We start from the raw sequence: 14,798 nt of genomic DNA, 5'->3' as shown, positions 1-14,798 counted from the left end.
CACGGCCGCTCGTACACCTCTTCAACCGCTCCTCAACACAAGTATCTGATCAGCCAATCACACGACAGGAGCTCCGTGCATTTAGACACATGGATCAGAGTGTTTCAGAAACTGCTGATGTGCTGGGAGTTTCCCACACAGCCATCTCTGAGTTTACCGAGAATGTGAGAAAAGGTCCCGTGAGAGGCAGCTCTCTGGGAGACAATAGACAGTCTGCTTCAAGCTGAGAGCGAGGCAACAGGAACTCGAATGACCAACCCCAGGTGCCACACCTGCCAGCTGTGAACAACAAACTGAAGCCACTAAACGACAATAGAAGATGGAAAAATGCTGCCTGGTCTGAAGCTCAGTTTCTGCTGCCCCAGTCTAACAGCATGAAAGCGTGGATCCTGCCTATATCAGGCTGATGGTGGCGTGACGGCGAGCGCGAGCTGTGAATGCCACAGCCCACCTGAGCATGTTACACTGAACCTCACCGGCTCCAGTCCAGTTTGTGCTCAGCATCAGTTACCATGGTGATCCAATAGGTATTAAGACAGTCGCTGTGACTAAGTTCAACACAGCTCACCAACTCAATGATCTCTCTCTGCATTCTCAGCATGTTATTGAACGCTAACTTCAGATTAGATGCTTGCTGCTCAGGCATTTCTACTATATCATGTGAAATATTTGAAAACTTTGATTTTTAAAGTTTCACGTGACAAAGAAGAACTAAAATGAAAGTAAACACTTTAAACAGTAAAAACTGAAGTGAAACCACAAAGTCACGTCTGGAAACAAAAAGAAAAATTAAAAATTCACCTAAATTGTAAACAGTCGCTTTTATAAAGCAGCTGAACCTGTCAGTGCTGCCCTCATCAACCCTCCACAGCTTTCGTCACCTTATCTTTAATCACTGATTGTTTCTGGTCATTTCAACAATTTCCCCATTTGCCAGACTCCATAAGAAAAACTGATGTTTCTTTCGCGTAGCGCTCGATAATAAGGTTGTATACTAAAAACTGCTCGCTGTTCTTATTCTCATCAACTCTGCTTCACGTTTCACAGAACTGGATTCTTACTTTACAAACATGACTCATATTTGTCTCCATAACAAACAGCTTTAATCTCGCTTTATCCAAAGACACGTGACCACATTTTACTGGAACTTCTGATATTAAAGTCTGAGTTCAGTATTTTACGCTACAGGTTTGTTGTTGTCGTGAAATAAACACTGTAAATAGCCAAAACAACTTCGTTTTGCACACAGGTGACAGTTAGCCGAATTCCGTGAGAAAAATGGACGTTTGTGTCGCGTTTGTCGCCGACGTTAAAAAAAACACTGTGGAAAAACTGTTGAAATATTCCCGCTAATGTTCTGATGAATTCGGCTTTATGTTTCATAAAGTTTCGAGATTCGTATTTAATAAATCATCAACACGGCACACAACTTGACTCCGACTAAACTTCATCGGTATTCAAGCTGGCGTGTCATTTAAATGAGCATTGTTTAATTATAACTGAGAGCCGAATGAGAAAACGTCTCCATATAAGTGGCGTGAAGTCCGAATTACTTTGTTCAGAGATGATTATACACTTACCGGTAACTCACGGGACTTTAAATCCGACGGTTTGTTAACGGAATCCGGCATGTTAAGTCCGGGAAGTACCCTCTGCTGCTAGGAGGCTAAAAACTATGCTAACGCTAGGCTGGTTAGAGAAGTTTGAAAAGAGCAAAGACTCAAAGAAACTCAGAGCAGGACAGACGACAGTAGCTCGGACACTTAGACCGGGTTAACTGTCTCACTTTACGGGTTAACTGACAAATAGCCGGGTCGGTTACCGACGTAATGAGGCGTCTTACCTGTTGATGACAGGGTTGCTAGAGCTAGCAGATAGCTAACTCCCGGACAAGTTGATGGTAGTTAAGAAACACTAACCAGCAGCTGCTAGTTAGTTAAACAACATGACGACGACCTGAAGGAGGAAGTGAAGGAATAACAGGAGCACAGAGACACTGCGAGGGCTGAGACAACAACACAGCCAACCAGGAAGACTTCGGACGCACGCGCGCACACGCACGCACACACCGGAGGACGCCAGCATTTGTACTTAAGTGAATTACAACTTTGACTTATTTATAATAGCAGAAACCGTTTTTGAACTTTTATTTTTTCGAGAACTTTATTTAAGTGTAACCTGATCGATTACCCTCAGACTTGGATGATTACCTGTGCTAACAGGCCCCGCCCACAGGTGGCGCTCAGTTTGACTGGATTACTGAGTTTAAAGGAAATAATTCCAAATGCGTTTAGGATGGTGTGAGTGTCATAAAATACACACATCTACCACAATAAGGAGTAGATGTCAAACTCAAACTGAATGAACAGTAGACACACAGGTGAATGAAACCTGGAGAAACTCATTTAAAGCACACCTGTATTTTCTCAGCCCCGCCCCTTTACCCCACAACAGCAAAATACATGTTACAGGTCAGAACTGAACCACCGGTTTAATGAGTGATTGAGTTTATTCTGCCTGGTTACAGATACATACATCATGTATGAGAAAGCCTGCTCCCCTTCTTTTTACCTGCACGTTTAACTTCTGATTCAAACGGGTTTTTCCTTACCGCTGTTGCCAAGTGCTTACTCAAGTCGTGAGATCGTTGGGGATTCTCTGTACTGTTGTAGTCTTTACTTTATAATATGAAGGGCCCAGAGGCAACTGTAGCTGTGGTTTGGTGCTACATGCATGCATAAATTAAATTGAGCTGAAGGCTGTTTCTCAGCAGCCTGCTGCTGGGTTTGGGAGAGAACCGGTTATTAATGTAGTGGAAGCTGAAGCCCGACTGATCAGAACCTGTGGACCAACATCGGTGAGTTCCTTGCAGTAGCCCCTCACTGATGTCAGCGGTTCCAATATTGGTCCCGGTCTTCAATCTGGCGGACATGAACAGAAATAGGAGCGCTGCTGGCTCAGCGAGGCCCCTGAGCTCCCGGAACAAACCCTTTACTCTCAGAGCCAACCTGCCACTTCATGCTGACGTCCAGTTATAGTACCGAGACCTTCCGGCTTTCTAAGCCTGTCCAGCGAGTTCAGTTTGTCCCAGGTGACCAGACTGTAAATGAAACAGCTGAAGTCAGGATACCTTTAGAAATGAGTGAAACTGCTTTAGATGTTGAACAAACTTTCTAAGAGCCCTCCCACATCCACCAAGACCCTCAGCAAGGTCCTGCAGCATCTCCGGAACCACCTCCAGCAGGTGTGTGATGATGTCACCTCTGAGCAACGACTGAAGGAGCTCCAACCAGCTGCTGGAGAGGTGTACCTGATGAAGTTGTAGACTGTGGTCATGTTTAACATTAACGCCGGTCACCGCAGCAGGAGCTGCTCGTCGGAGCGACACAGACATACAGAGGCAGAACAGAACGAGCTTTATTCTTTATTCTTCTTTCATTTGGAAGAAAAATAAAAATGTAATGAGGAATCAATGCCCCGCCTCCCCCACCCTGAAATTAAACACATTCGGGTTGGTATGAGGACAAAGATGAAGACAGTTTTATTGCCATAAACTCAAGGAAAGGAAAGTTCTAACAGTTGTTTATTCAGAAACGTTTCTGCATTTTACCTCCAAGAAAAAAAAAAAAAACCACATGATGTCAAAGCGACGCAGACCCACACCTGAAAGCTTTCACCTGGGCCGGGTTTACAGCCAGTTTCCTGTCGGGCCACAGAGAAACACACAGAAGTTACAGGTTCCAGACCAAAGCCCCATCTTTATTGTACACAATCAACTTTACAACAATTTATCGGTGGACGCTGGCGTCTGACCCACACTGAAACCACCAAACAGCACAAAAAAAAGAAAAGAAAAGAAAAGAAAAGAAAAAAAAGCTTTCGGTTTCTTCTGTTCTGTCGGCAATGCGGCGTGCTAGCGCCACCGTCTGGTTGGGATCTGTGGTGGCGGCTTTAAATGACTCAGTGCTGTAATCAAAGACAGATGGAAGGAGAAAAAAAGAAGGAAGAGATGAAAAAGGGGAGCAAAGGAAGGGAAAAATAAAAGTTAAGAAAAACACTTTGAACTTATTTTGTCCTCCCTGATTTTTATGAATGAAAATCGTCTGCCTGGATTCGAGGGACCGTTCAGAGTCCAGAACATTTTCACTGCTTTAGCTGCCGTCAAGTGATTTAACCTCGCTCAGTGCGAGTACGACAGCGCTGCCATCATCTTTTACAAAGTACAGAGACTAACTGAGCTTCTCACAGATTTTGGAGGGTGGTGGGCCTGAACAGGAAACTTCAGAGCACATGGGACCACCTGACGACATTAAAGCAGTAACAGTTCTGCACATATCCGGTCGTTAAGTGATGACGTGACGAATCCTACTTCCGGGTCTAAAGTAGTCTGCGTTTAATATGGCTTTTGTGTTGTTAACATGTTTAATGTTTTGTATTTTCTTCTATTTAATCTCAAAAAGCTCCTAAAACAGTCAGTGATCACTGCTGACCTCCCTCGGCTTTTATTACCGCTAATCATTTATTTAAGCTCAGTTTTTAAAACCTTAGGATGTAACTACAGCCCAGCCCATGCAGCAGTATATGAATGACTAACCTCATATTGTGGATGGATTATCTCAGTTGTTCTCCTGGCTGAAGTTTGGTCCTTTTACAGCATCCTGCCATGCGATTACATTTGTTCCTGACCACCGAGAACACTCACGTTAACTTTTATCGAGTGGAAAAAAAGTTAGCTTGTTTATATTATGCTAACATAGCTGTGTCGCTAGCGGTCACGTAGCACATCATTATATAGCAGCTAGCCCAACTTCAGTAACCCTACAAACGTTACTGCTGTTTAGTTTTCTGTCTTCATTTATGCTGGAAGTGATAACAGAGCTGTACGTTTTAATTTGTTTCCAAAACCCCGCAGTCAGGACATGCTATATTGTATTTAGATAGAAGCTAGCGAGCTAACTCCCTGCTAACTTCTAACTGCGTTAAATGTCATAAATTCCGTTTTCATGGATGCCTGGATGTTAAACTCAATTGTTACACCTGGTAGAGCAGAACGCTGATCATTTTATTAAAGATGAAAGACTTTAGACAGTTTTTAACTCTCAGTAATGCCATAGTGATCGTTTGATATATGGACCTGCAGCGGAGTTTAGACCCAGACACGGCTAGTGACGTCAGACTTAACGACCGGATAGTTTATGAAGTTTGAGAATACGCCTACACATTTAGTCTCAGTGAGCCTGTAAAAACCTGTAAACCAAACAAACGGAGACAGAATCAATAGAGACCGGGCTCAATGTCTTCACTTATTTCTGCTGTCATTGCTGTTGGTGGTCAAACTTCTCTTACAACATTTCCTTAACATTTTCACCAACATTAAATAAAAGCTGGTAGATTTTGTTTCCTACAAAAATATGACGCAGTTCCTGAGAGAACAGTTCATAATCATTCAACTCATAATAAGGCGAACGGTGACTCAGAGCTAATGTTTCAGGAAAAGTTAAAAATCAAATGGGAAGAGCTAAAAGAAAAAAAAAAGAAGAAAAAAAATAGATACAATTAAATTAAAAAATATATATAAAAGTTTTCAGTGTGGATCAACAGACCAATCAGAAAAGATTCCCTTCTGTGTGTTCAGTGTGGGAGGCATTGTTAAAGCTGATTGGACAGGACACTGCCACATCGCTGCAAACCCGACAGAACACAGCCAATCAGAGCCTTTTCAAACTGTGCTGCATTCAGGGTCTGTTCTTCCACAGTCATAAATCAGGAAAACTAGTAGGATTTAATGATTCCCGAGGAGCTGTCTCCTGCACCTGAATGCACCGTTTTTTGATTTTTCATGTAAAATTCTGCAGACAGTGAATGCAGCACCTGTCTGTGCTAGCAGAGCATCATGGGAACAGAAGTCTAAAGCTTTTTAGCAGTTTACTTATTTCATCAACTGGGTCTGCTGTGGACACCTGAGTGGGCGGAGCTTGCTGAGAGCCAGGCATTAAACCCCACCCACCCAGGACGACAAGCTGCTGTAACGCTAACCAAATCAACAAAAGACACCAAAGATTAAAACAACAAAACAACTAAAGTGGGGGACATTTTCAACCAATCAGAGTGAGGGGGCAGGGCTGTAGTTCAACAACTATAAAATACAAAAAAGAAACACTAAAAGACTTTACAGGTTTAACCTCAGAGCTTCTTTCTGTTGGAGTAAATGTGGGCAACCGTTGACCCAGAAGAGGATGGGGCGGGGCTACAGGACAAAGCAGGTATGACATCACAGAAAGCGGAGGTGGCGGTGAGGGGGCGGGGCAGAGAAACCCAAAGACGGAACATGCATTGACGAGCTGCTCGCCGTGTTGTGTTTACAGGTTTATTACTGATCAGAGTGTCAGAGTGCGATTCGTCTTTATTCCCACTAAGAATAAATATTCTGCTCAAACTGAACTCAAACAGGAAGAAGAAGAAGAAGAGGAGGAGGGCAGCGTCCGCTCGCTCGCTCGCTAGCTGGCCGTCTGTCAGGAAGGACTAACTGTGGCGTCTAAATCACCCCGTTTGGCGTTTCTTGGTTAAAGTTCGCTCTCGCCCCCCTAACCTCCCTCTCCCCCGCCCCCTCCCTCCCTCCCTACGGCCGTGCGGCCTTCAGTCTCTTATGGTTTTTCTTTTGATATCACCTCCTCTCGCGGCTTCGCTCCGCCAAAGATGGCGGAGTTGGGGTTGGCGACCTGGTTGAGCGGCTCAGAGACGGTCCGAGGCTTCAGCTGCAGCCGAGGCCGCTGTGCACGCTCCTCTGCAACAGACACATAACAACAGACAGTCAGTGCACGCCGGGGGAACTTCCTGTTTTTAAATCAACAGACATTTTACTTCCAGTCAGGAAAAATCTCAACTGGGGGCTTTTTTCCAGAGAAGCATTTCTATAACAAGCAGGAAACACTCTTCTTTCTAACCCCTGTGTGGGACACCAGGAGGAAGCAAAGCAGGCCACCAGGGGGAGCCTCTAGAAACACAGGTATGTGCACATGCTGTGCTGATGTCACGCTGCTGTGTTCTCAGCTCAGCGTGTCAGGTGTATGCCTCACTGGCTAATCGGACGATCATCCGCTCAGGATTCTGATACTGCGATGACCCTTCCTACTCTCTCTGCTATCCTTCCTCTTCCTGGATTTGTGCGACAGGCGGGTCCTAAGACGTACACACCTGTTAGCACCTGGCTAATTGTTTTTTATGTATTATCAGTGTCACAGTCACTGCTGATACAGCGCTGCCATATTTTACCAAACCTACCGTATTTTCACGACCATAAGGCGCACTTACAAGTCTTAGATTTTCTTCAAAAAGTACGGCGCGCCCTATAGCGCAGTGCGCCCTGTGTGTTGTAATGAGGACGTAGTAGAGAACACCATGAGAACGCTAAAGGGTGAAGTGTGGCAGAGTTGGAGGAAAGACTCGAGCGGTGGATCATCGAGCAAAGAACGAGCGGGAGAAGCGTTTCGACGGTCACCATTCGGCTAAAAGCAGTTTCACTTTCACTTTTTATGAAACGGTGCCATTTTTCCATCCGGACCAGGACTACGGTAGCGCAGCAACTTCCAGCGGATTATAAGGAAAAGCTGGCCATCTTCCGCCCCTACTGCAGCAAACACATCCAGCCCAGCCACATCACTAACATGGACGAGGTCCCGCTCACTTTTGACATCCCGGTGAGTCACACTGTGGAGAAGAAGGGGACCAGCACGGTAGCGATACGCACAACGGGGTATGAAAAGTCTTCTTTTACTGTTGTGCTTGGCACTAAGAGTGGAAGGCAGCGCCGGGCGAGTTACGCCACAATTTGCGAATGGATTGTAGATGCTTGGGCTAACATGTCTGCTGGCACTGTTGTTCGAGCTTTCGCAAAAGCCGGCATCATTTCCGAGGAGCCGCACGGCACGGAAAGTGACTCTGACAGTGAAGACAGTGAACCTGGCATGTTTGATGGAGATTTAGCGCAGCTGTTCAATTCAGACACAGAGGATGAGGACTTCGATGGGTTTGATTGATGATAAAAATGTGAGTACCAAACTTTGTTTTGCTCCTGCTTTATTTTTAAATACGCACACTTGTATGCTTGTGTGTTGTTGATGATGACGATTATTGGTAATAAAAATGTGAGTAAGGTACCGAACTCAGGTTTGCTCCCGCTTTATTTTTAAATACGCATACGGTACTTGTATGCGCCCTATGATCCAGTGCGCCTTATGTGTGTGTTAAATACAGTAATGGCACACATAACTGAGACTGCGCCTTTTAGCACAGTGCGCCTTATGGTCGTGAAAATACGGTAATCCACCTGTGTCAGAGCGTTGCTGAAAAAAAACAAAGCAGGAAGTCATGTCACCTTCAGACGGTTCCCTGAAGTCTGTCGTTCCTCCGCGTGGGGGTCCGTCTCTGTAGCGACCCATCCCTGCACCTCCACCCCTTCTGTCACTAGGGCGACTGCCACCGCCTCGACTCCGCCCCCCCATGTAGTCATCATCTCTAAAACCTGCAGAGAGACAGGTGAGCAGACAGACGCGCACACAGGTGAGTGTTCAGATAGACGGCCACAGGCGCCCTGAAAGAGTCCAGACCTGGAAATGAATATGAGATGGTTGAGGTGAAGGGCATGATGGGGGAAAAACAGGGTGTGTCCAGCAGCTTCAGGAGGCGGAGCCAGACACTAGTTACCACTTCCTGTTTGGTGTGTTAGCCTCTAACGTTAGTCTCCCTTGCTGGTCAATCATGCCTCACCACCAGAGCAATAATCAGAATATGGCCTCACATCATATATGTAAACAGAGAGCAGTGCACGTCTGCCGTCTAAATATTACTTTGATTAGTTTTACTGCTTTAAAAAAGTTTGGAGGCCGAGGAAATTTTCCTGCCGTCCCATTGGCTAGAACCCAGCTGGCAGTGCCCTGATTGGCCGCTGGAACGCGATGCTGTCCAACCTGAGCTGCTGAACTCTTTGACCGCACCTCCTCCTGGCTGGTCGAAGTCCTCACGGGAGTCGCGTCCTCCTCCTCCTCCTCTGGGAGCGCCTCGAGAGCCTCCTCGTCCTGCAGAGGACACGGGGCAGTTTAACACTGAGAGGGGGGGGGGGGGGGAGAGGAAAGAAAACAGAGGAGGTGGCAGCACCTCCTGCTGGGAGGGGCTACACTAGAGAGGTGAAGCTTGTTAGTGGTCCATGAGCCAATCGGAGTTAGAGAGAAGCAGCAGCACTCTGAACACTGAAGAAGGTGAAAGGTCAGCAGGAGGAGACGTCAGGTGGCCTCCACCTACCTGCAGGTGACTACGAACAGCAGGGAGGTGAAAGGAAAAGGGGAGGTGTCTGTGGAGGTGAGGATGAAGAAATGAAGCATGAAAGATGAAGAGTCCTCCTCAGAGTCACAGGGCAACATCAAACATGCTTCGTCTGCGTTTCCTTGAAGGCTGGACTTAAATCTGAATCAGATTCAACCGGCGCCCGCCTCCAGCACGTGTCAGGACCTCTCCCCTCTTTTCCTAAGCCCTCATCACTTATCCTAATCACCTTTTCTTGGCCTTGATCAAGGAAACATGGTTAGGAACAGGAGCCAGGAGGTCTTCTTGTATCAGGGAGGTCCCAGCACCACGTGACCTCCCTGATACATTACAGTTTGGGGCGTATCGCGAGCAGGCCCCGCCTCCCATTGGTTAAAATGTTCAACTTTATTCATAAAGCACCAACAAACACTTGAAGCTTCTACTAACGTCTGCTGGAGCTATCGTTTGGGTACGGGCGCCGTCGAGCAGGGATGCCCTGTCCTGCGTCCTTAACTGACCAATCAGCACAGACTAGCAGAACACTGATGATTTATGGGCAACTCAGCTGCAGAAAAATGTTTTGGTAAAGAATTTGGTGAAAACTATTTTAGCCGTCTTCTGCTCCAGGTCACTGAGGAGCACCTCAGAGCTTTCCCGTTTCGAAACGCACGCCTGATTTTCTCTGGGATCTAACTCCAGCCTGGAAACCTTCCTACCACGTTAGCACTCTTCTTCTCTGCTCGTACCTCTGCCGTCGTCTTTCCTGAAGCCAAAGCCGCCCGCTCCTCGTTCTTGTCTTCGTCCCTCTGCGATGTCCACCCTCAGTGACCTTTCACCTAATAACTGCAGGTCAGAGTTCCTGTCAGACAAGACAGCAGCGTGGCACAACCAGAAAACGTCGGGTTTATTAAATCAGATACTCACGGCGCCGTCGTATGTCAAAGCTTCTTTTAGAGATTCCAAATCGTCAAATTCAACATAACAAAAACCTGAAAGAGACGCAAACAGTCAGACAGGAAGTTTCACCCGAGGCAAACTTCATCATCCCCGACACCCACACCCCCTCCGAACCTTTGAACTTGTCTGTCTCTTTGTCTCTGACCAATCGGACGCTGCGGATGTTGAGCTCTTTGAAGATGATGTCGATGTCTCCCTGCACCGTGTTGAACGGCAGGTTTCCCACGTACGCCGTGAACGGAGGCTCTGTCGGCAGCTCCTTCTGCTTCCTGGGGCCTCCGGAACCGCTGCCGCCACGGGGCCTGATGGGAGGGGGGACAGAGGATCGTGAGACAGGGACACAAGTAAAGAGGATTGTGGGATGTAGAGGTCAGACTGGACCAGAGTTAAAGACAACAACTCTCCACACATTAAGCTCACTGGTCTTCCAAACTGGGAGTGCTCGCTTTGGAGTCTAAACAGGAAATGGCGGGGACAGAAAGACCTAAAAGCTGCAATCGGCCCCGTGATGCGTTCCCAATGACTTTATGAGCTCGGTCGCTCGTTCACGACCGTTTTGTGAAACGGAATGAGAGCCTGACCAATCAGACGATGCTGTTGGACGATACTGGCTCTCTGTCGATCTTATTAATGAAAATGATCAATAAATGAAGATTTAAAAAAAGAGACAAACAAGTAAATAAATTACTACACATAACGAATGTTGGAAATCTGTCTGAAAGGAAAAACCATCAGCTGATATCCAAATGCTGTAGTTTGATGAACGATCAGAAATAATCTCACAATCTGCCAGAGCTAAACTTTACATTTTACATGAGTTTTTTTAAACATTTCAAGTTGCTATGCATCAGTACAACCCTTATATGTCAAACTTTAATAATTTGTCTGTAAAATGTCCACAGTAATTACATACATTATTTAATAAGCGGAATAAGCCAATAAGAAATATCAAAATTGTAAGAAAGAAAAGTTGCACACAATAGTTTCCAACCACAGGAAATGTATTTTGAGTCTTCAGAATTTCATTTGTGAGACTCATTTTTATAAACTGGAGCAAAATGACAAACAAAGCATCAAAATAAACCGTTTCCAGTATTCCAGCTTTGACAGGCTTTGGAGGAGGAAAAAAACTACAGTTCCTGCAAAAATGACATCACTTCCTGTTTTCACAGCTAAAGGCACACTGAAACCACACAATAGTTGATGCTCACAAGGTTATGACGTATGCTCCAACATAGGAAGTGCAAAGAACAGCTGATCAGATCACAAATCGTGCGTCTGGAGCGGTTTTTGTGATTTCTGCAAACCCGTTAGTGGAAGCAAACAGCGGTCTGGGAGATGTTGAATGTGTGATACGTAAGTGCACATCTCTAGTTTTATATCCATTTATAGGAATTATTGCTCTAACTTATCATTATAACGGGTAAATCTGCAAATTTCCACCAACTGAACAACAAAAATAAATAAATAATCATAATTGGAATTTATGACGCTTTGAAGGTTGGGAGTGGTGTGTTTACGATGCCAGTAAATCTGTGTCCTGTTGTTCTTATCAGGTAAAAAGACGTTTTTTCCATCTGCTTGACATGCTGCCGTGCACCCGTCAGTGTAGATCTGCGTTTCAGAGCAGCTGGTTTAACCCTCTGTAGCTGCTCAAACTTTGAAACAATTATAAACTACAAACCGGACTCAAAACTCTGAGCCACTTGGTTATCGCTCTGCTGTGTGCTGCTCCACCTGCTCCTGGATCACTGATGGAGGTCTGATGAAGCAGGAACACAGCCAGAGGAGCTTCGGCCATGCAGTTTGGGGTTAAAATGTAGGAGCTGAGCAGCGCGTCAGCCTGCTCTACATGAACAAAGTCAGCCAGCTTGGCTCCTGCTCGCTGCTATTTGGAGTTGATTTGCATCCATCGCTGACCGGTTGTTGTTGCTATGATACAAACGCGCAGCTAAAATCAGGTGTTGCATATAAAACATGCTGGCAAAGGAAAAGTACCGGCACTGTGTTGTGGTTTGATCAAACTGAGGCTTTCTCAGACTGTTTGGCCTGACCATAGATGGACCGCCCACCCCCACAGGCCCACTCTCAGCCTCCAGCACTCGTCCTAACACAGCAACTTCAAACTGAGTGCTGCAACACTTTATACTATGCAGCCACCACAAAAATCCCTCAACATGAGCGATGACCTGACGACCTTTGGCCAGTAATAAAGGATTTCAGACAGGGTTCCCCTGTGAAGCTGAAACAGACCCTCACTGAGGAGCAGTTTTCTCACAGTGTTTCCACATTCACACGTCAAAAGTGTTACCTCAAACTGCCTGCAGGAGTCGTTTAAACTGAAGCAAAAATTTGTGCTGCTCCCACACACCACCTTTTCTTCTTAAACACAGTAACAGCAGAGAAACTGATGAAGCTTTAACTGACTTGTTGGAGGCTTTGTTACAGGCTGCCAGCAGCAGCATCTCCCTGTAGCAGGAATGCCAGTCGCATGCAGAACTCCACACCTTCCACTAGCTTTGGCTTTAAAATAAATGGGATATCTGGGAAACTGGGACTCGTTTTCACAGACACAGACTTATTATAAACAACAAATCTATTAATAGATGTTTGGTTCTTATAGATTATGTTGAGCTTCTTTACGAACCAGTAAAATTCTGACCTACTGACATGGAGCCAGCTGCTAAACTCTTGAAGCAACAGTCTGGATTCAGATCTGAAATCAGCCGTCTAGCACCCTCAAACAAAGCTTCATGCAATCACAGTCTGCTCTGCCTCATTTTGGAGCCATCAGGAGATCATCTTAAAAAGAGTTATACATAAATTTTTCACTTATATTGCAAGAAATCCCCACAAACAGAGGTCCAATAACGTTCAGGACAGCGGTGCAGAGTGACTAGAAGAACAATCAAGACAACATCTGGAGCTCTGCTCCCTCCCTGCAGGACTACAGCGCCCCCCACTGTTTCAAACACAGACAGGCTTCAACATGTGCCGACATGGACCTCAGTGCTCTGAGAAGATGCTCAAGCAGAAGTTAGCACAGTTTGATTTACCAGACATTACCTTCACACAGTTTAGTCTGGTTTCTGTTTTATGTATTGTCTTTGCAGGGCTCAGCCACTCAATCAGCCCAGACTCCTTCAAACTCTACAGCCCACCCTGCTCCAATGGAAGCATGCAATGAGGGGAATTCCCTCCACTCCTAAAATATAGACTTCAGGCCCCATGTTCAGCCCCAACGTTTATCCCCTCTCATCAGATTCAGCTCCTGACAGAACAACTGATGAAGAAAAGCAGCCCTTTAACTCTTCATCATTCTCTAAACTTTGATTAAAATTTGGTTTGGTGCTCCCGAAGAAACAGAAATAAAGATTAATTGCTGAAACAATTAATCGACCAAAAATTAATCTCAGCAAACTTTCGGCAAAAAAACCCTGTTTTCTATTAATTCGTTCATTAAGTCTGTGATAAAGGAGAGAACATCAGTCCGATCTTCTCACAGGTGACTCCTGCCTGTACTGATGTTAAAGCTTTGTGTGCTGCAGACATCCTGAAGCCCCCTCCCTCCAGGAAAAAAAAAATCACTTTTTTTTAAAAAATCGTTTATCAGCAATCAGATAACAACACGCAGTGCCACAGAGCGTAAAACAGCCGCTAACCTGACGGTAAGCGCATCTACCGGCTCTAACCGACTCCCACCCTCAGCTCTGACTGCGACGTGGATGGATGTGCAGCAGGGGACACATGATGCAGCCATGCGGGCAGCCTGCAGCTCCGCCACCGCCTCCACCTAAACCTGCTGCGGCCTCCTTCCCCATCACTCGCCTCCACCGCCTCAAAGCCACACGCGCTGAGTGGGTATCTGTACCGCCAAGCTGCGGGACGATCCACGCTACACTGGAGAGCCTGTTCTTACGGTCTACATCTAGCTAGCCGCTTGCTAACTGTTAGCATGTCAGCTACGAGACCGCGGTGTTTCCCGGCTGATATCTCCGGGATACCCTCATGCCTGCTCGGCCTGTTCAGTAACCGCGGGGCGTGTCGAGCTTCGGGGCCTACACAGCCTGCTCCCCTGACTCGGGGCGGACAGCAGCGGGAAACACGGCGACGGTCCGGTCGAGTTTGCTCTTCGGGGACACAACAAAGCTGCCGTGCACGGCGGAAACTCACCCTCGGCCGCCGCCGAAGCTGCCGTAGGCCCGGTCCCGTTCATCGTAGTTGTCGTAGTCCGCCATTACTGCTGCTTGTGTGTTGGAGGAGGAGGTCCTACACGTCACACACACAGCGGGTTTAGCTGCCCGCAGAGCGCCTGACCGGTAATATCACACACTAACTTCTTTTTTATTAATTATGTTTTTTTTAATTCAGTTTGAAAAGAAATATTTATAATATAAGCAATGAAAACACAGCTCGAACGTGAAAAACACACGAAACTATATGGAATTGTTAAAATAAATACAAAGTAAACAATAGTAACAGTTGTTAAAATGTCATAATCCTGAAGCCAATAAATGTTTGGCCCGTTGTTGCCTTTGGAT

The 14,798-nt window shown here is 46.1% G+C and overlaps 2 protein-coding genes across 4 annotated transcripts in view; both read right to left on the bottom strand.

Annotated features, from left to right (window-relative positions):
* rffl (ring finger and FYVE-like domain containing E3 ubiquitin protein ligase) overlaps nucleotides 1-2,077 on the bottom strand; it is a 16,300-nt gene extending 14,223 nt beyond the window's left edge. The window contains exon 1 of the mRNA XM_085380402.1: nucleotides 1,844-2,077. The gene's annotated coding sequence lies outside the window, so the exon portion shown is untranslated. The remainder of the gene's footprint in view (nucleotides 1-1,843) is intronic.
* A 1,441-nt stretch (nucleotides 2,078-3,518) lies between these two features.
* Nucleotides 3,519-14,573, bottom strand: eif4h (eukaryotic translation initiation factor 4h). 3 transcript variants are annotated; one of them, XM_085379540.1, is made up of 8 exons: nucleotides 14,431-14,573; nucleotides 10,372-10,559; nucleotides 10,225-10,289; nucleotides 10,047-10,143; nucleotides 8,967-9,074; nucleotides 8,375-8,521; nucleotides 6,669-6,784; nucleotides 3,519-3,966 (listed from the first exon to the last, which is right to left on the bottom strand). In XM_085379540.1, the coding sequence occupies exons 1-8, from the start codon at nucleotides 14,493-14,495 to the stop codon at nucleotides 3,961-3,963; spliced, it is 792 nt and encodes a 263-aa protein (XP_085235666.1). In that variant the 5' UTR covers nucleotides 14,496-14,573; the 3' UTR covers nucleotides 3,519-3,960. The 3 variants fall into 3 exon arrangements, with proteins under 3 accessions (XP_085235666.1, XP_085235665.1, XP_085235667.1); XM_085379539.1 differs by lacking the exon at nucleotides 3,519-3,966 and having other exon boundaries at nucleotides 6,645-6,784; XM_085379541.1 differs by lacking the exon at nucleotides 3,519-3,966 and having other exon boundaries at nucleotides 6,645-6,784; nucleotides 8,994-9,074.
* Nucleotides 14,574-14,798: the final 225 nt, after the last annotated feature.

This window comes from Rhamphochromis longiceps, linkage group LG14 (assembly GCF_057381845.1).
Source record: "Rhamphochromis longiceps isolate RC_006_pf linkage group LG14, R_longiceps_female_GT1.1, whole genome shotgun sequence".
In the NCBI taxonomy this organism is placed as follows: domain Eukaryota; kingdom Metazoa; phylum Chordata; class Actinopteri; order Cichliformes; family Cichlidae; genus Rhamphochromis; species Rhamphochromis longiceps.
Note: the sequence above shows the minus strand (reverse complement) of the source record. Positions and strands in the feature narration are given on the sequence as shown.